General features: G+C 46.5%; 1 protein-coding gene across 1 annotated transcript in view; it reads left to right on the forward strand.

Annotated features, from left to right (window-relative positions):
• The window catches only part of TESC (tescalcin), a 33,481-nt gene that overhangs the window by 7,793 nt on the left and 4,259 nt on the right, over positions 1-21,429 (forward strand). The window contains exons 2-3 of the mRNA XM_083717739.1: positions 14,994-15,063; positions 20,077-20,157. Of these exons, the coding sequence (XP_083573865.1) occupies positions 14,994-15,063; positions 20,077-20,157 (151 nt within the window). The remainder of the gene's footprint in view (positions 1-14,993; positions 15,064-20,076; positions 20,158-21,429) is intronic.

Consider the following 21,429-nt stretch of genomic DNA (forward strand, 5'->3'; position numbering starts at 1 on the left):
TAAGCTCACAGTTTTCAAATATTTGAATGGGTGTTGCTGCATGGAGAGATTTTTCTTTTGGGTGCTCTGCTGAGTTCAGCAGATTTGAGTTAAAAAGAAGGGAAGAGAATTTCCTGATGGTGTACCTGTTTTAACAGTGAAGCACTCTGGCTTTGAACTCCTTTGTTAAAATCTACCTCTCCATGCGCTGCCCTGTAAGTTTATTGTGGCGAAATGTTTTGTGAATTAGGAACATAGGAAGTCGAAGCATTTCTCCATCTAGTTCAGTATTGCCTCCACTAATCTATTATTATTATTATTATTATTATTATTATTATTATTATTATTATTATTATTTTATCATCACTATTTTATTATTGTACATACATGTAAATTTTTCATCTATTGTGGGAGCCTTTTTTTTCAGCTGCACCATATGGTCCATGTTATTGCTGCCTCTGACAATGGAAGCAGAGCAGAGCCATCACAACTAGTAGACACTGATAGTCTTATTTGTTGTCTATGAATTTGTCCAACCCTCTTTTAAAGCCATCCAAGTTGGTGGCCATCACTGCTTCTTGTGGGAAGGAGTCCTGCAGTTCAACTGTGTGAAGACGTCCTTTCTTTTATCTGCCTGGAATCTTCATTGGAAATCTGCAAGGTCGAGTGTTAGAAGAGAGGGAGGAAAAACTCGTCTCTGTCCCCTCACTCCATGCCAGACCTAATTTTATACACTTCTGTCGTATTGCCTCTTACTTGCCTGTTGTGTACTGAGTTGAATAGGATCCAAAATGCAGCAGTCTGATTGGTCCTAGAACAATAGGATCCAGAATGCAGCAGTCTGATTGGTCCGCAGGAGCCACCCAATCCAACTCCAGGGGGAAGTGAATCCGCAACCTGATTGGCCTACAGGAGAATCCCAGAATTAGCCAATCACGTGGGGCCCATTGTGTAAATAATGTATATAAAGCAGTCACCAACAAAGAAGATGCCAAGAAGAGGGCAATATTCTTCAGCGTCTGTGGAGAGGAGATGTTCGAAATCTCCCGGGCCTGAAGACATCGCTACTGTTCCTTACAGAACAATAATGGAATGGCTGAAGGGGCACTTCTCGCCACAGCCCTCGGTAGCGGCTCATCAAAATGCCTCCTACGCAAAGCGGCGAGCCCCTGGGGAAAGCATAACACTACCTTTTCTCCTAACTAAAAGACCTGGGTGCAGCACCCTTTCCTCTGAAATCTATAGTGGGTAGAACATGGTACACACTTCAGTCGGCAGCCTACCCCTCTGGGAGCCAGGAGATCTCTCTGTGCGCCTGTGTGGTGCTGAACGAAGAGACGTTTATCTTCTGTATAACTTAATTACTGGCTGATAGTCAGATGAAGCTTCTAGAGTGAGCTGGTGTGGGAGAACATGCCTCATGTTCTCATTTCAGAGAGGAAGAAGGAGTTGCAATGTAATCAGCAGGAAGGAGAACGCCTTCGTTATATGGAATAGGTGTGGGGGGCCAATTGGGGGCCACATGCCAGTGGTGGGCGGGGCCAGAGGCAAATGTGGGTGGAGCATTGAAGGTGCAATTCACCTTTGTACAGTAGGCTAGCTCAGGCATCCCCAACCTTCAGCCCTCCAGATGTTTTGCACTACAGTTCCCATCACCCCTGACCACTGGTCCTGTTAGCTAGGCCAAAACATCTGGAGGGTCGGAGGTTGGGGATGCCTGGGCTAGTTTCTCCCCACAAATGCATTCACCTATCCTCCATCTGGGCAAACACTATCAGAGTTTGAGGACATATTCCAGCCAGGTGAAAACACTCAAGAAGGGTGCAAAACAAGGTCGGGGAGGGGTGTGGCCTGAGGAGAGGCCCAAGGGTCAAACAGAGAGGTCTTGGAGGGCCACATTCAGGCTTGAGGTTCCACACTGTGGCTACAGCACTTGGCTGGAAAAAGAACCCTAAGGAAGTCTTTTAGGGTGTGCTCTTTTGCTTCTGGGAAGAGTTTGGAAGAAGAAGAGTTTGGATTTGATATCCCGCTTTATCACTACCTGAAGGAGTCTCAAAGCGGCTAACATTCTCCTTTCCCTTCCTCCCCCACAACAAACACTCTGTGAGGTGAGTGGGGCTGGGAGACTTCAGAGAAGTGTGACTAGCCCAAGGTCACCCAGCAGCTGCATGTGGAGGAGCGGAGACGCGAACCCGGTTCACCAGATTACGAGTCCACCACTCTTAACCACTATACCACACTGGTTCTGGGTCCCTCTTGTAAGTCCCTCTTGTAAGAAAAGCACTGTCTGGATCTATGCCTTCAACCAGCTCTCCTGGGAATGTCCAACCCTTAGAGCAGTGGAGGGCAGTGCCTGCAAAACCCCTTGGCTAGACAATGGTACCTGCAGACTAAGGAATTCAGCTGTTCCCAAACCACAGATAAGGAAACCAGTGGCCCACGCCCTGGATGTGTGATAAAAAGGCTAAAGGGAAAATGGAAAGTTCTCACTGGTCATGATTCATAATGAGTGCAGCAATGGCCTCACTTAAGCTCGGTGTCCTTATGGTCAAAAGGTGACAGAGATGTTATAACCTGCATCTTTTTTTAAAAACAACAACAACTATACAGGTTGAACAGGAATTGCAGAAGTGCAAAAGTGAGTGTGCAAAGGGGCAGCTTTCCATCGCCGGAGCAAAACCAGCTACAGTGATGGCAGAAGGGAGGGGCGACCTGACAAAAGGCTGCAGTCAGATGCCGTTCCAGGAACAGAAGTGGGTGGAAGGAACTGATCACTTAGAAACAGGGAAGCAAATCCCCAGTGGCAGTGCTTTTTTAAAATTTGTTGGCGCTCTATTGTTTAAACCTGCAGCAAGGCTGTAAATCAAGCAGTTGCTCTGATGAATGGTTGCATGTTTGGCTTCGGCCTTAATAATAGGGTACGTGCACTTGTTGGTAAGTATTTTTTAAAAGAAGGAGAAATCCAAAATGTGTCCATGGGACAAGTCTCTCCAGAAGGGTGCAACCACATGATTGAGGTTTTATAAGCATGAGCTGAGGAGTGTCTTGAAATATCAAAATCCCTCTGATGCAAGAGGAACCCCCCACCCCAAACTGCTGTTGTACTAAAGTGCTATGGAGCAACCTGAGTATCTCTGCTTTTCTTAAGTTTCTAGTCCTCGTGACTTGCAGAGAAAAACCTGGAGATTTGAAGGGCATGTACGGTGGTGGAATGATTCGTAGATGCAGGCTGAAGTTAGGAACTATGGCTCCAGTGTCCTGGGCCGCCCCATGCTTTAGGAACTTAGGAACTCCATGCCCCATGCTTTAGTAAAACTGCCTTATGTGGGGTTAGTGGGACCCACCTTAGTGTTGCCTGCACTGATTGCCAGCAGCCGCCTGGGAAAGACTCCTGTCTGAAAACCTGGATAGCTGCTGCCAGTCTGTGTTAGGCAGTAGTGAGCTTGATGGACTCGGTGACCTGACTTTAATAAGGCAATTTCCTGTGTCAAGACCCATGGTCCCACAACATCTGGAGAGCTACAGGTTCCTGCCCTCTGCTTTTCTGGGCATTCAGTTTTGAGAAGAGAGCCTTAGAAAATCCTCCAGGGTCTCTATAATCCATAGGTTGGCAAACTAAGGCCCAGGGGCCGGATCCAGCCCAATTGCCTTCTGGATCCCGCCCGCGGACTGTATGGGAATCGCTGCATTGATCAGCGTGGGGAGTCTGATTGTTCAGGCTGCACCATTCCCCACACACACACACACACCGTGGTGCCTCCTCCCTCCTGGCTTCTCCCCATCCTGCCTAGAGGAGGAAGGGGGCTGGGCTTTGTTGAGCCAAGGTTGACTGAGCGCCATTTTAAGCAGCCCCTCTCCAGAGCCGGCCCTTTTGCCCTGCTCATCGTCCCTCCGCTGCCGCCAGCCCCTGCTGCTGGCAAGGCACAGGTAAACAGCCACCAGGCTCATCCAGTGCTGTGGAGAAGGGAGGGAGAGTAAATCCCCCCCCATATAGTTTGGCCCCCCACAAGATCTGAGGGACAGTGGACTGGCCCCCTGCGGAAAAAGTTTGCTGACCCCTGCTATAATCCATTAGTTGAGAGCTGGACGAGTCCTGCCATCATCGCAGCAGTGCAGGTGCAAGCACACAGGAGAAGAGGGCAGCCTCCAAAGCAACATGTGCTGCAATGGTGTCAGAAGTGGAGAAGGTTTTTTGTCCCGTGGGTTAAGAAGGGGCAAAGCTGCCCAGGAAGGAAAGAGCCCAATTACAATTTTTGGTCTGCAAGGGCTTCTCCTCCTGTTTCAACCTATTATTTGAGCAACGGCCCTGTCTAATTAGCAGTAATTGCATTACCTAATGGTTAATTAGGTAATGGCTGGGCTGGCAGTTAACGTGAACATAGATTTATAGGCATCATCAGAGAGGTGTCCTGAAATGTCAGCATCCTCACAAACGGTCTGATTGGAAGTGCTTTTGGCATCCCTAACAAGCCACTCCGCTGAATATAAACAAGATCTTTAAATTTGGGTTTCATAAGGCGTCTATTTGGACGCAGCTGGGAGTGCCTGCAGATTTGGAAGCTCTGCTAGCCAGGCTTTCTATTAGATTAGAGGGGGCGGGGGAAATTGGAAAGATGGAGACTGGGATGTCTGAGGCTTTCCCTAGTTGCCTGACCCCAAGTCAGGAAGACAGCACAAAGGAAAAATTGACGGGCCCCTCCAGACATTCTTTTTATTATGCATTTGTGAACATCTGTGCTCATGCTGGTATCGGAGCAGTTATACATGATCCTACTCCTACTTTCAATATTTGTGTGGCTCTAAAAGTGGATTGGATACATTCACGAAGGAGAAAACGATCAATGGCTACTAACAGTAGCGGCTCTGCTGCAGTGGTTGGAGGCCGTGATGCTTGTGGATCCAATTTCTGGAAACCACAGAAGGGGAGAGAGTTGCTCTTGTGCTTGAATCCTGCTTCATAGTTTCCCATCTGGTTGGCCACTGTGCTAACAGGATGCTGGATTAGTCTCCCCCCCCCCCACTTTGGCTCACTTTACGTTCTTATGGCTATGTGCTTTGGAGTTTTATTTCAGTCTACAACCATGAGGGCTAGGAACCTATTTTAAAAATTCAAGTATACAGTGGTACCTCGGGTTACATACGCTTCAGGTTACATATGCTTCTGGTTAAAGACTCCTCTAACCCAGAAATATTACCTCTGGTTAAGAACTTTGCTTCAGGATGAGAAAAGAACATTAGCTAAAGTGGTGCTTCAGGTTAAGAACAGTTTCAGGTTAAGAACGGACCTCCGGAACGAATTAAGTACTTAACCCGAGGTACCACTGTACATCGTACCCTCCCTCTGCCTCCAGCTTCTTCTAATTCTTAGGTAGGCACCATATTCTTTACTCTGTGACCCAACAGTGCTGATGGAAGCATCCAGGTCCTCTGATTCCTTGCACAATTCAGATGCCTTTAGCAGGTAAGACTTGCTAATCTGACTTGTTGCTGGCATCGTCTGTCTCAAGAGACAATGGAGTGCACTTCTGGAGGTGAAGTCAAATCACTATGTTAGAAGCACCGAAGTGACCTGTCCAGAGTGCAAGTGTGAATAGTGTGCCTGGTGGTCCTGGGCTGCCCAGACGGAAGACACCCCCTCTTGGTCTCGCTGATGTGGTCCAAAGGAAAGCAGAGCAAGATGTTTGGCACCAACCTGGCTGCAGGAGTTGCTGCAAGGAGATGTACAAGGAGCCATCCAACCGCCTTAGGGACTCCAGATTTGTGTAGGGTTTACTCCTTAGCCTTTTCTTCTCCCAAAGATATCCCACAAGGCAGCAGAGGTTTAGGATCAGAGTTTTCCTTCTCTTAGATGCGCTACCTTCCTGGGTTATAATAATAATAATTTATTATTCATACCCCGTCCATCTGGCTGGGTTTCCCCAGCCACTCTGGGCAGCTTCCAACAAAGATTAAGAATACATTAAAATGTCACACATTAAAAACTTCCCTGAACAGGGCTGCCTTCAGATGTCTTCTAAATGTCAGGTAGTTGTTGTTCTTTCTGACATCTGGTGGGAGGGCGTTCCACAGGGCGGGTGCCACTACCGAGAAGGCCCTCTTCCTGGTTCCCTGTAGCTTGGCTTCTCACAGTGAGGGAACCGCCAGAAGGCCCTCGGCCCTGGACCTCAGCATCCAGGCAGAATGATGGGGGTGGAGATGCTCCTTCAGGTTGACAAGCCCCATCTGACCCTCACTTCCCTCTGCAGCAGGTATTGAAATTGCCTTCTTGACCTGCTCAACCTGCTAGAGCCTGTCTTTGCATGCAGAGGAAGTCCCTAACTCGCTGAGGGCTTGAGACCCATTGGCTACCCTCTCCTGATTTAGCCACCCAGACAAAGCTAATTCCCAGGGTGTGGCTGCTGTCTCACGCTGGCAGCGTCTAGGAGCCACAGGTGAGTGCAGGGTGGGGACCAAAGGTGGAAAACCTATCCCAGAAGGCACAGGATGTGTCTCCTCCCACCAGAGGTGCTACAAAACCTGACTGAGTGCTCCTTAAATGTGAGGATGGCCACTGAGGAAACAGTTTGGCTAGTTTGCACATTGGTAGGCGGGTCTCTCTGGAGGCTTGTTTCCTCCACAGCCACCGCGAACAGCTTTGATATGAGCTTTGTCACGTCATCCTCCGGATGAAGAGCAGATGGTTTGGAAGGAAAATGAGCAGGATGGAGCTTGCGCAAAAAGAGGTGGTTGCCATGTTCTCTCTGATAGTGGCAGAAAGCAGTTCCTCCCCCCCCCCCCCAGCAATCCCTGGCTCCATCGCTTGTTAGCACTGCTATTTATTAATGGATTCAATTTATATGGGCTACCCTTCCTCTCAAGAAGCTTTTCTCTCTTTCTCTTGCATCCGCATAGCCCCCAAGATTGCATTTAGCTCTGATTCCTGCGTTGCAGGAGCGGGTGGTGCTGTGGTCTAAACCACTGAGCCTCTTGGGCTTGCCGATCAGAAGGTCGGCGGTTCGAATCCCCGCAACAGGGTGAGCTCCTGTTTCTCTGTCCCAGCTCCTGCCAACCTAGCAATTTGAAAGCACGCCAGTGCAAGTAGATAAATAGGTACTGCTGCAGCGGGAAGGTAAATGGCGTTTTTGTGCGCTCTGGTTTCCGTCACGGTTTCGTCATTCTGGCCACAAGACCCGGAAAGCTGACCGTGGACTAATGCCAGCTCCCTTGGCCGGAAAGTGAAATGAGCGCCACAACCCCATAGTTGCCTTTGACTTAACCATCCAGGGGTTCTTTACCTTTTTTCTTACCTGGGCTAGAATGCCCCTGGGCTCTCTTCCAACTCTGCAATTCCATAAGATTGGGCTAAGAGTCAGTGAAAGGCTACTGTTCTGAAAACCAGCAGAAGGCAGTATTTTCTCCAAATCTCTCCATTTTGCAAACGGAAGCCTTGAGGGGTTTTTTTGTCCACTGGCGGGGAGTTCCTTTCCAAATGAACACACTAATCCCTTACTGGGAGAAAACTCAACCTCTTAGGAAAACACCATTCCAAGTTCTGGTTTGTAGCTTTAAGTGCCTGAAGTTTATACGATCCTTTAAAAAACAACAAAGAGAAAAAAATGTAAATGCAAAGTAAACTAAACTTCCAGATGTTTAAAGATTTATGGGTCCCTTAGTTTCCATGGCAATAATGATGTCAGGCAGTGAGAATGTCAAAAGTCAGTAGCAGGCGAGGAGGGGGGGCATGTAGAAAGCTAAATAAAAGGGAGGAGGGGGTCCCTTTTTTGTAAGAATAAGAAAAGCTACCCCCAAATTAGCTTTGTGTTTAAAATAGCAAAGCTGCATAAAGGTCATGGGTTGGAATCTGCAGCATCTGCGATGGAATGAGAGTACATATATGTGGGAACCCAATGATCAAATGATACCATGAGTGATTTGGAGCAGGGATTTTTATTTTCTGGAGCATTTGAAGTTTCATTCCTCACCCCCTCTCTTTTAAGTTCACTGTTTATTTTTAAGATTTGTTGCATAATGCGCAAGATTGGATTCGAATAATTTGATGATGGCGACAGCGACAAAGACAGCAGAACCGTAATGTGATGGTTTGCATCAGAGAGGTGAAAGGAGCCAAACCTGAAGGTCACAGCCAGGCATAAAGACCAGTTTGGGAATCTGTAGGAAACATTTGATCAAGGGTCATATAATCATAGAATTGTAGGGAATGTGAGGATCATTAGCCCAAGCCCATGCAATGCAGGAATCTTTTCCCCAACTTGGGCTCAAACCCATGACACTGCGATTAAGAGTCTTATGTTCTACCAGCTGAGGAGGTCTGGGTAATAGGTTCACCCAGAGGTAGTAGTAGTAGTTGCTTTTTGTAGTTTGGGGTGTTAAAATGCCCCCCCCCAGCTATGTACTGCTAAAGGGGATCCCATGTGCCATATTTGTTCTCATCCCTGACAACACAGTGCTGCTGGGTCAGTGTTTCCAGGGTAAAAGACCTGTCTCTGGTCTACCATAGTTTGAGTATCTATGTTTGGCCCCAGGGACGCAGGTGGTGCTGTGGGTTAAACCACTGAGCTTTACCAATCAGAAGGTCGGCGTTTCAAATCCCTGTGACGGGATGAGCTCCCATTGCTCGGCCCCAGCTCCTGCCCACCTAGCAGTTCAAAAGCACGAAGTGCAAGTAGGGAAGGAATCGGTAAATGGTGTTTCCATGCACTGCTCTGGTTCGCCAGAAGCGGCTTAGTCATGCTGGCCACATGACCCGGAAGCTGTACGCTGGCTCCCTCGGCCAATAAAGCAAGATGAGCGCCGCAACCCCAGAGTCATCCTTGACTGGACCTAACGGTCAGGGGTCCTTTTACCTTTAGCTTTATGTTTGGCCCCACATGTTTAAATAGCAGTTTGGAAATGGATGGAAAGGTGGGGTGGGGTTGGGATAATTTAATCAGGAAAATGCTTGTGTCGTGGTTCCCCTGAATTGGGCCCTCTTCTTTTAGAAGGTAGCCTAGTGGTTAGAGTGGAGGGGAAAACTCCTTTCAGCCAGAAAGGCACATTCCTTCTGGGGCAATTTTTGGGGAAGTGCTGGGCAGGGCCAGAGACAAAAGTGGCGAAAGGATCACAGTCTTCCTACCCTATGCCAGAGTGGCACACTGGATTGCACCTGACGCCGCCATGCTTGTCCACTGGCTGTTTTCAGAAGCGTTCCAAAGCTCCCTTGTGTCCTTGTACTCGCATCCCCAGCCCCAATTCTGGCCCTTGCCAGAGGAGCTGAACCAGAATGGAGATGTGCAGTTTTTGTGACCCTCTCAGTCCTGCCCCCTTGATGGGGGTCAACCTCACCAACCCCCAGGTATTCCCCAGTTGGCTTTACAGTGGTAAAACCTCGGGTTAAGAACTTAATTCGTTCCAGAGGTCTGTTCTTAACCTGAAACTGTTCATAACCTGAAGCACCGCTTTAGCTAATGGGGCCTCCTGCTGCCGCCGCGCAGTTTCTGGTCTCATCCTGAAGCAAAGTTCTTAACCCAAGGTACTATTTCTGGTTACAGGTAGGTAGCCATGTTGGTCTGCCATAGTTGAAACAAAATAAAAAATAAATTCCTTCCAGTAGCACCTTAGAGACCAACTAAGTTTGTTATTGGTATGAGCTTTCGTGTGCACGCGGGTGGCACTGTGGGTTAAACCACAGAGCCTAGGACTTGCCGATCAGAATGTCGACAGTTCAAATCCCCGCAATGGGGTGAGCTCCCATTGCTCAGTCCCTGCTCCTGCCAACCTAGCAATTCAAAAGCACGTCAAAGTGTAAGTAGATAAATAGGTACCGCTCCGGCGGGAAGGTAAACGGCGTTTCCGTGCACTGCTCTGGTTCACCAGAAGCAGCTTAGTCATGCTGGCCACATGACCCAGAAGCTGTACGCTGGCTCTCTCGGCCAATAAAGTGAGATGAGCGCCGCAACCCCAGAGTCGGTCATGACAAACCTAATGGTCAGGGGTCCCTTTACCTTCACCTTTAAGGTGCTACTGGAAGGAATTGTTTTATTTATTTTGTTTCTACTATTTCGGGGTTAATGGAGTCTGTAACTTGAAGCGTCTGTAACCTGAAGCATCTGTAACCCGAGGTACCACTGTATTTTTATTCCTTTTACAAAAAAAATAATTGTGCATTATGTGCTTTGACATTTTTCACCACTCTGGGATTTGTTTAAGCAAAGAGCAGGTGATAAGTGCCCAAAACAAATTGTTGGTTTTGCCTGGGTTGTATAGGGAGTGGCGGTGAGATTGAGGCTTCTTGACATCGTCAGTAGAGCAGAGCAGCATTATTTCATGAGTCAGCGTTAATAATCCTAACAAGTGCCAGTTGTCAGCTGGCCTTCAAGAGTGAGTTTCCCTTCGGGTTTTGTTTTGTTTGCAGTTCGTGGAAAGGAAGTTGCTGAGTCACAAGCAGATTTGAGCTTCTGCTTTCTTTCCAGAGACCCGGGACCTTATCTGCTCCTGCAGGAAGGCATTAGCCCAGGGCGGGGGTCTTTTTCCCCAGCCCAAGGGTCAAATTCTGTTTTGGAGAACAGTCCAAGGACCTTGCAACTGTGGTGGGCAGGGCCACAGGCAAAAGTGGATGGAACCACAAATGTAAATGAAATATACTTGGAGTCGAGTGTGGATTTCATGCTCTTTATTCAGCTCATAGTAGTGAGGAATGGAAGTTCCCCCGAAATGTCTGCTTTATATACATTATTTACACAACGGGCCCCAAGTGATTGGCTATTTTTGGGATTCTCCTGTAGGCCAATCATGTTGTGGATTCACTTCCACCTGGAGTTGGATTGGGTGGCTCCTGCGGACCAATCAGACTGCTGCATTTTGGATCTTATTCAACTCAGTACATAACACCAAATGTTATTTTAGTACAGTAGCCTAGTTTCTTCACTCTTTTCCACCCTCCACGCAGCCAAGGACACATTCCAGCCCGGCAAAAACACTTGACAAGAGTGCAAAGGACTCGTGAGGGGTGTGGCCTATGGGGAGGGGTGTGGCCTGGGAAGAGTCCCGAGGGCCAGATAGAGAAGCTTGCAGGGCCACATTTAGCTCCTGGGACTGAGGTTCCACACCCCTGTACTAAGTTGTGCTTTGGCTGTGACTCCTGCTTTGGCAGGGGTGTTGGACTAGATCAGTGCCTCCCAAACTGTTTTGGACTACAATTCCCATCATCCTTGACCAGTGGTCCTGCTAGCTAGGGATGATGGGAGTTGTAGTCCAGCAACAGCCAGAGAGACCCAAGTTTGAGGAACACTGGAGCAGATGATCCTTTGGGTCCCTTCCAACTCTACAATTCTATGGTCCTATGTCAGGGGGAGCAATGGAGGGTTAGGCACTAACCAGAGTCTCTATAGGTATGTGGCTTTTCTGGGCGCTGATTATCACCAGGCACTCCCATCTACATTGGCAGAAGTCGAACTCGTATCAGTTACAGGCTGGAACTTGGCAAATACCTGCCAGTGTTCAGCAAGCTGTTATCAGCTGGGGGTTATCAGCTGATCAGGTTATCAGCTGGGAGAGGGCAGGGTTTTGTTTTGTTGCGCACACAACCCAAAAAAGAAGTGCCAGTGGAATGGAGGGTGTGTGTGTGTGTGTGCGCGCGCACAAGAATGCAACAGCAGCTCCAGAACTGAGAGCAAAAGTTGGGTCCATCTAGCTGAACGACATGAGGGTGCTGTGGTTTGAAATGGAGGGCTTTTATGTTCAGCTCCGTTAGCTGATCAAGGGGCTCAGCTGGATGATGCAAGTGGTCCCTTTTCATTTCCAAAGATTCTATTGTCATATATTGTACTAGGAGCTGCCCCCTCTGCTCACTAACCTCTTTGGCTACTCCCTTCCCTCACACTAGCCAATCCTCCCTCTCTTTATACTGTTACAGGAAAAATCCGAGGGCTCCCTTGGACAAAACAAAGACACCAACCAGGATAACTTGGAGCAAAACAGCAGCCTGTAGGCTTGGCCTTTATTGAACTGTTGCAACAGGGTATTCCCCTCACTTGCAGGAGAGAGGAAAGACCCCAGAAGAATAGTGTGCAAGGTCTTATAAAAACTTTTGAAATTCCCCTCCTCTAGATCAAGCCCACCCCCAGAAACATCATGCATACATTACAGAAAGGAGGGGTTGAGGGAGGAGTTGTGGTGGTAACATCATGCATACATTACAGAAAGGAGGGGTTGAGGGAGGAGTTGGTGGTAACCTGAGTGTCTTGTCACCTGGCTGGTTCCTCCCTTCCCCCCTCCCCATGAGTCACTTCCAGGAGACAAAGGGGAGTTTGCAGTTTCCTGCCCCCAGAGGGAAGATCTGATCATTGTCCTTTGTTTCAGTCCATGCTGAATCCACTCCCATATGCAAGTTCTTTGTGATCTTGATTGTCTTCTGTCTGGGATCATCAGGGTTGGCATGGGCAGGGCTCCTGTGGATGTGCTGAGATGGTGAAGGGATTATGGCTGACCAGGACTAAGTCACCCCCCTTTGTTAGTTCTTGTCATATGGAGTAAAATAAAAATGGAACAGTGCAAATCCGATGTATGGTTGATTTTCTATGAATTTATAACAGAAATGTGGCGTATGTAGTGTGTGTGTGTGTGTGTGTGTGTGTGTGTGAAGTTTATACAAACAGAATGATTGGGGTGGGGGGGTTCCTGCTACAATACCTTTCTTACCCCCTTGACTATTCCCCCACAGCTCACCCCAACCCAATAGGCAGCCACACAAACCGCAGTGTGATGACACCCTTACATTTCTATGTATATAGGAAGATACCAGTACTAGTCCTACTCAAAATATGAATGGAAGTAGCTAAGTTAAGTCCACTTATTTAGATGGGTGTGCTCTGAGTAGGGCTAGCATTGGATACAAGCCTAATGCTTTTTAATTTATTCTTTAAGTAGTAGTAGTTTATTAATGCTTGGGCCATAGGCCATTCACATATAAGGTAGATGGGTACAGTACAAAAACCAGTAGTAATTAATACTGCATAATTTTTTATTTTATTTTTTAGTAAGTCAAGCTTAACTCTGTTTCTCCTGCTCTAAAACAATTTCCTTTTTTGTTCTTAATCTGGTTTATTGCCTAGATTTGGTTTTAATGTGTTTTTTTCCCTTCACACCTTGGATGTCCTTGCCAAGAGCGAAGAAGAGGCGTTTTTGAATATATTTTAAAATAAATTATAGTAAATATATATAAATATAAGTTTCCTTCCCTCTGAGTGCAGAGGCGTATGTGATCCAAATCTTTATAGTCTCTCTCTCTCTCTCTCTCTCTCTCTCTCTCTCTCTCTCATCTATTTATCTAATCAGCTTTGGGGGATATGATTATTTCATGGTTTATATTGCTGCTGGTTTTCCCCTCTTGTATAAAATAAGGTTTCGTATGAGTGTTTTGGCCTGTGAAATGTTTTCCGACCCCTTTTTCTATTTTGAAGAGTTCTTCAAACGAGAGGTTTTAATGTTTAAGGTGCAGTTATGCATGCAAGCTGCGTTTCGGAGGTCTTTGCCCTGAAATATATATACCGGTAGATCCCCAACTACTTGTGTTATGTACTGAAGTTCTCACCCTGGGCCAGCAGGGGCATACTGTAGATAGTTTTCACTCAGGTCCACATATGCAAATAAGGGATTGAAAGTGACGTTCAGTGATTGGATAGTTACAGAAAATGGTTACTGTTGCATTCTAGTGGAGCTCTATATAAGCAGGCTGGCTGAACCCTTCAGTTCAGTTCTGTTCTGGCCTGTGAATAAACCCACTACTTAACAACTTCCACGCCCCCTTTCAGGGCAAAGACCCCCTAAACACAGTCACATATACAGTCACTTTAAAGTGGCTAGTTGCCCAGGTATTTAAAGGAAACCTCCTTTCCATTGGGATTGGTAGGACGGAAGGCAGGGAGCCCACCAGCAGGGGGAGCCAGAGCCTCTGGCAGGCAGAGCCAACTGATTCTAGCTGAGTGCCCATCTTCCTCCACCTCCCTGCTGAGTTTTACAGTGGGTAAGATACTGAGACTGTAAGGAGGAGCAAGCTGACAGGCAGGGGCATCCCTAGACAGCTTGTGAGTAAGAAAGCAGGCCAGTGGGGGCTGCCCGAGGGCAAGCTGCGCTTGGTGGGGCAGTGCCCCTGCCCACCTGCCCAAGCAGCCTGCCTCTACTGCTCCATTCATGCCAACGGAGGCTTCCCTTTCAATGCAAAGAGCGCCGTTGGATATTCCAGGACAAAATGGTCCTTCCTGGTCTTGTTTTGCATGGCAGCCAAATCCCAAGGGAGGTGTTTGAGCATCTCCTGACAGGTTAATTTGTATTTCTTTTGCAATGCAAAGCAGTTGTGGGACTTCCAGTTTGATCAGGCGAAGAGCCTTAACCCTTACTATTTCTGCTCTTCTCTGCCTCGAGATTGCATACATGGCTTTTTGGGGAAACATAATAGTGGTGACCTGTAATATGATCTCAACCCCCCCCCTCATTTTCCCCCAAGAAGGATTTCTTAAAACTGGAAAAGAAGACTTGTGGTGCAGGTGTTTCTGGGGTGGGGAAGAAAATAAATCCAGTCTGAATGTAAAGGCAAATCAACCGCATTTGTGCTTTCTGAAAGAGTCGTACGCAAACTGAAACACAGCCACACTTCAGAATACATACTGTGAATTGCAGTTTCTCCAGCCCAGGCTACATGCACAATGGGAAGATGTGATTAAAGTGCGTAGTCTGATTAAAAAGTGTGCTATATTTTTGGAAATCGGTTTGCCAAAAAATATTGGGCAAAACTGTACACAAAAATCAGCCGCAAACTGCTGGTGAATTTTCATGAATAACAACAACAACAACAACAACAACAACAACAACAACAAAATAAATAAACTTGTGTGGAAAACTGAACTTAAAATGGGGGTGGAAAAGAGAAAGGGAGGAAAATTGAAATTGGCATATTTGCCCATCCCTAGTGAAGGGTGGAGTTTACAAGTATGTAAGGGTTAAAAATAAATTAATGGAGTGTCTGTCTCTTCTCTCCATAGTCACTTCAGATCAAATTGAGAATCTGCATCGGCGATTCAAGCAGCTAAGTGGAGATCAGCCAACTATTCGGTACAGTATTACCTATTCTTAGCCCTATATCATAATGGATTTATTCAGTGCTTTTCTTCTAAAAAATATGTTTATGGGTACTCTCATTTTAACTAAAGAAAATCACAATTTTGTAGTTCAAATTGGGAAAAATAAATACAGTAAATGGGCAAAATATTCACAAAATGTTTAAGGGTATGCATACCCTTGCGTACCCCCAGAAAAAAGCACTGGATTTCTTCTCTAAGTGTGGATACTTAATGAAGCCCAACGCTAGGAGGGTTCACATGTCACATGAAGTAGGGCTGCCAGACATCCGGGATTTTCCAGGACATAGGTGGATAAACAGTGTCTGGGCAGAAATCCCTTGAATATCCTGGAAAATTCATTTTTTACGAATTTCCTTTAAAATAGCTCAAAACCTCTCTCTCTTGAGATTTTTTTGTGGGGGGGGGGGGACTCAACAACTTTTGTGTCCGGATTTTCACTTTTTGAAATACGGCAACCCTACATTAAGCAACTGTACCATCTGTGTACCTGTGTACAGAAGTAGCTGAGCTGCACGCACGTAAGTTATTCCTATGGAACTTTCAACAAAGTATACAATCCTGTAGCAGAGACATCACCTTGCCAACAAAGGTCCGTATAGTGAAAGTTATGGTTTTCCCAGTAGTGATGTATGGAAGTGAGAGCTGGACCATAAAGAAGGCTGGTCGCCAAAGAATTGATGCTTTTGAAATATGGTGCTGGAGGAGACTCTTGAGAGTCCCATGGCCTGCAAGAAGATCAAACCTATCCATTCTGAAGGAAATCAGCCCTGAGTGCTCACTGGAAGGACAGATCCTGAAGCTGAGGCTCCAATACTTTGGCCACCTCATGAGAAGAGAAGACTCCTTGGAAAAGTCCCTGATGTTCAGAAAGATGGAGGGCACAAGGAGAAGGGGACGACAGAGGATGAGATGGTTGGATAGTGTTCTCGAAGCTACCAGCATGAGTTTGACCAAACTGCGGGAGGCAGGGGAAGATAGGAGTGCCTGGCGTGCTCTGGTCCATGGGGTCACGGATAGTCGGACATGACTAAATGACTAAACAACAACAACAAATGCAATCCTGTGTACCTGCATACATGATACTTGAGCTGTACAGACAGACAAGCATTCACTATTTCACACAAACACTTGTACATGCATGTGTACGGACAGCTTGTACCTGTGTTCAGGGTAATAATGTGTGAACAAACCTAATCTCATTCATGCATGAGATGGAGGCATCCGAAGTATTGAGGGTAAGAGGAGGGAACCTGAGTGTTGAAGTAGTACAACAAGGTTTAAGGAGGGGATAAAACCTCATGAGTGAACTTGTACACTGCTTGGAGAATTGTTTTGATCAAGCAGTTTACAAATTGTTTATTTTTTTGGGGGGAGATAACCCACCACCCTTTTCTATCATTCCAGTCAGGACTGGGGTGCTCAATAGGCATGCAATGCTGTCTAGGTCAGTGTTTTTCAACCTTTTTTGGGCAAAGGCACACTTGTTTCATGAAAAAAAATCACGAGGCACACCACCATTAGAAAATGTTAAAAAAATTAACTCTGTGCCTATATTGACTATATATAAAGTAATTCTTCTTGAATAGGAATCAAATAAACACAAAGAAAGTATTTTATAATTACTTTATTATGAAATAGTAAGTAAACAGAAATATGAAAAATTATAAAATACTTTATTTTTAAATCTTTCGAATTTTTCAATTTTTCCCATGGCACACCAGGCAACATCTCGCGGCACACTAGTGTGCCACGGAACAGTGGTTGAAAAACACTGGTCTAGGTGTGTTTTTGGTAGAGAGGAGGGGTGGAATGAAAAACTGAGCGAGGGGCAATGGGATGGAGTATCCCGAAAGATGGCATGGCTGGCAAACTGAAACCCTGGAGCAGTCGTTCCCTAACTACCCCCCCCCATATGGGCCACTTGAAAATTGCTGACGGTCTTGGTAGACCACTCCATGATTAAATTTTCCCCCTTTTGGTGCAATTGTAATGCACTGTGTTACTTATTTCATTTTATCGCATTGCGATTTGAATTCTGTGCCGTCTGGATTGCAATACAACACAATGCAATAGATAATAAAAGAAGCAATAAAAACACTATTAAAAACCAATATGAATGATGAATACAATGGATGTGCCATCTCCTTGACTTCAGCACAAATCCAAAGGCTCACCACTGAACAGCTGAATGAAGTTTTTGGACCGCTGGTGGTCTGCAGACCACAGTTTGGGAAAGACCTTGCTGGAGTGCTCCATGCTACAACATGTTGATACTTTTAACAGGGAATGTGCTGCATTCTTTGGAAGATACCATCTACTCTGGCTGGCAACAGCTGTCTAAGATTTGGGGCAGGTATCTTTCCCAGACCTGGAGATGCTGGGGATTAGAATAATAGAATCATGGCATTTTAGAGTTGGAAGGGATGACAACGGTCATCTAGTCCAACCCCCTGCAATGCAGGAATCTTTTGCCCAATGTGGGGCTTGAACCCACGACCCTGAGTTGAAGAGTCTCATGCCCTACCGGTTGAGCCATGTGATTGAACTGAACAGCCTTTGGCATCCTCTGCCTCTGAGTAATGGCTCATTCCCAATGTACCAGAAACAGGAGATTTGTGACCCTCTAAATTAGTGGCTTTCAAAGGTTACAGACTCCCCTTTGAAGATCTGGTAGAAGCTATGGACCCCCCTCCCAGAAAACTCCACACCTACACATGAAATGTTGCATACAATTTATTTTATTGCATTGTGTGGGTTGCCCCTGGTTGATGGACCCCCCTGATGAATCCCATCCATGGAGCACAGGTTAAGCATCCCTGTTCTGTATGATTTTTTACTCCAGCTCCCATCATGCTTGACCGCTGGCTGTGCTGGTTGGGCCTGATGAAGAATCATTTTCTTTACTTTGCTGGAAGAACAGATGGACTGGGCCGAAGGCAGCTTCCCCTGTTGCACAGCTAACTTCACAGGGAAAGGTGCAATGTGGAGACTGGTCCTTGTCAAGGTCTGTCCTGGGCCGATCGTCCCATCAGATAACGGCTTGCTGATCAATTGGCTGCTTTCTGCCCTGTTCTCTCCTGTAATGAGATTTTGCTCCTCCAGGCCAAACCCCAGATGGCTCTCTCGAAAGCACAGGCCTTTCTCCATACAAGGCTTGCAGCTTTTGTGGGGAAGCAGGCAAGGCCATCGATCAAGAGGAAGACACCTCCTCTTTCCTGCTCCTGCTGCTAACCCATGCCTGGTGCCTTTTCGCTGACTGGGTGGGGAATCACAGAGAGAGGAATCTACAAGACCCATCATCTCTGAACCATTGGGGCTGATGGGAGTTGGGAGTCCCAGCAACACAGGCTTCTCATCCTTGGTCCAGATCAGGGAGAGGGGGAACCTCCAGCCCTCCAAAGGATGCTGAACTACAACTCCCACTGGCCCCACATTACCCCACTCTTACTTACCATCCCAAGCCACCCATCTGCGGCCACATTGTTCTTTCTTTTATCAGATCAAAATGATCAGACAACAGCAAAGGTTGCTAGGTTTATTGAGGGTGCAATGAGATTAAGGGCCACTATTTGAATGATAATCTTGGTCATTTGATTGCTGTTTTTACCTATTGTTGCTTTTTTATTTGTATATATTGCTTGTATTATTTTGCCATGGCCGTTGGCTAATGCAAATAAAAAACTTATCCCATCGGCCCCAGCAAGCACAGCCATTGCCCAGTGAAGATGGGAGTTGTGGTTCAGTAAATGTTGTGTCCTGATGCTTATGAAGGGGAGGACGGTCTTTTGAAATGTTGACTCCCAACTCCTACCCATAGTTTGATGCCAAGTGAGAGGGATTGTTTCCTGCACTGGTTTCTCCTGCTGCTGCTCAGCCGGCTGGCCTCCACCTGAGCTGCACGGCAGGTTGACCTTTCTGTAGGAAAATATACAAACGGTTTCAGGCAAAGTCGCAGAGGAGACAGAGGAGGCTCGCTCTGTAAGGGGGCAGATGTCCTGCCAAGAGGCAGGAGGGAAGCCACTTCACCCCTGCCCTAGAAAACCAGCGGAGAGATCCTGAGCTCGCTGGGAAAAGGAATCTATCATCCCGTTTGTGAAAGAGTCTTGCAGGCATCAGGGCTGTGCCGCAGTGACTGAGAGGCCAGGCCTGGAATAGCACAGAAATCTAGTGGCTTGTTGTTGCTAGGAAGAGGGGAGATATCATGTTTGTCCATTTATGTATCACATTATTACATCCCGTCTTCTCCTCCAAGGAGCTCAAGGAGGTGGTGTACGTGGTCCCCCCCCCATACCATCCTCACAACAACCCTGTGAGGTAGGTTATTAGGCAGAGAAGCGGTGATTGGCCAGAGGTCACCCAGTGAGCTTCATGGATAAATAGGGATTCAAACCTTGGCCTCACCAAGTCCAAGTTTGGCACTCTAGTCATCACACCATATTGGCTATTAGAACTATCATTTAGTTAGTTAGTTATTGAACTTACCATATTTTTTGCTCTATAAGACTCACTTTTCCCCTCCTAAAAAGTAAGGGGAAATGCGTGTGCGTCTTATGGAGCGAATGCAGGCTGCGCAGCTATCCCAGAAGCCAGAACAGCAAGAGGGATTGCTGCTTTCACTGCGCAGCGATCCCTCTTGCTGTTCTGGCTTCTGAGATTCAGAATATTTTTTTTCTTGTTTTCCTCCTCCAAAAACTAGGTGTGTCTAGTGGTCTGGTGCATCTTATAGAGGGAAAAATATGGTATATCCCTCTGCTCTTCCCCAAGGAGCTGAGGGTAGCAAAACAAAGCAAAACATTCTATAAAACAGTTCAAAACATTCCCAAAGCCATGAACCTAAAATCTTCAAAATGCAAAAACAAAAAAACCAAACCAAACCAAACCTCAGTTCTGCCACTGAGCCACTGAAGAGATTGTTCATTTGTCTTCAGAAACCTGTCTCTCTCACTCACTATTTCTCTCTCTTTGTCCTTTTCTACTTCCACAGCAAGGAGAACTTTGATCGCGTCCCTGATCTGGAGTTCAATCCAATTAGATCCAAAATTGTCCAGGCCTTTTTTGACAAGAGGTAATGTTGTGGGTGCTTGGCCTCCCGGGGGGGGGGGGGTTGTGCTCTATGGCAACAAGAACTGTGCAACTCTCCTTAACCTCAAATCCCTCTCCGCACACCAGCCATTAAAAAAAAACAGTAAAGCGCATAAACAAGCACCTAAAAGCCAGCCATTGATTGAGGCAGCTTCGACGTCCTGTTTTTCAATGCCTGCTAAAGGCTGCTTTCGTTAGACAAAATTACAGACGTGTAATTTCATTAGGTAGACTTGTCGATAGAACCAACCATTTCAAGAACATTCAGATAATTTTATTATACCTACTGTTTTTTAAGGTCTGGTTTTATTGCTAGTCTTCTTTTATTCTAGTGAATATTTTATTGCATTTCATGTAAATGGCTTAAAGCTTTTTATTATTAATATTCAATGGTCTATAAATCTTGCCAAATAAACTAAATCAAAGATTTCATTTGGTGGCCCCTGTTTGATGGCATCCCAAACATAGCCCCCCTTTCCCTGGGTGCCTTTCGCCTTCCTCTTGCATCAGAAGGATGAGACTATCAGTGGCTTACTAGCCATGATGGCTGTTCTCTGCCTCCATGGTCAGAAACAGGACGCATTTTGCACAGTGAAAAGTTAAACTGTGGAACTCACTGCCACAGGAGCCAGTGATGACCACCAAGCTGGATGGCTTAAAAAATGGGTTTGTGCAAATTCATGCAGAATAAATATGACTTATCGATGGATACCAGCCATGATGGCAAAGCTCTCCTTTGAATACCAGTTGCTAGAAACTAATCCAGAATGCCGCAGCTAGACTGGTGACTGGGAGTGGCCACCGAGACCATATAATACCAGTCCTGAAAGACCTACATTGGCTCCCAGTACGTTTCTGAGCACAATTCAAAGTGTTGGTGTTGACCTTTAAAGCCCTAAACAACCATGGCCCAGTATACCTGAAGGAGTGTCTCCACCACCATTGTTCAGCCCGGACACTGAGGTCCAATGCCAAGGGCCTTCTGGCGGTTCCCTCACTGGGAGAAGTGAGGTTACAAGGAACCAAGCAGAGGAGGACCTTCTCGGTGGTGGCACCCGCCCTGTGGAACCCCCTCCCACCAGATGTCAAGGAAATAAACAACTATTTGACTTTTAGAAGACATCAGAAGGCAGCCCTGTTTAGGGAAATTTTTAATGTTTGATGTTTTATCGAGTTTTTAATATTTTGTTGGAAGCCACCCAGAGTGGCTGGGGAAGCCCAGGCAGATGGGCAGGGTATAAATAATAAATTATGA

This window comes from Podarcis gaigeae, assembly GCF_964106915.1.
Source record: "Podarcis gaigeae genome assembly, chromosome: 16".
Taxonomy (NCBI): Eukaryota; Metazoa; Chordata; class Lepidosauria; order Squamata; family Lacertidae; genus Podarcis; species Podarcis gaigeae.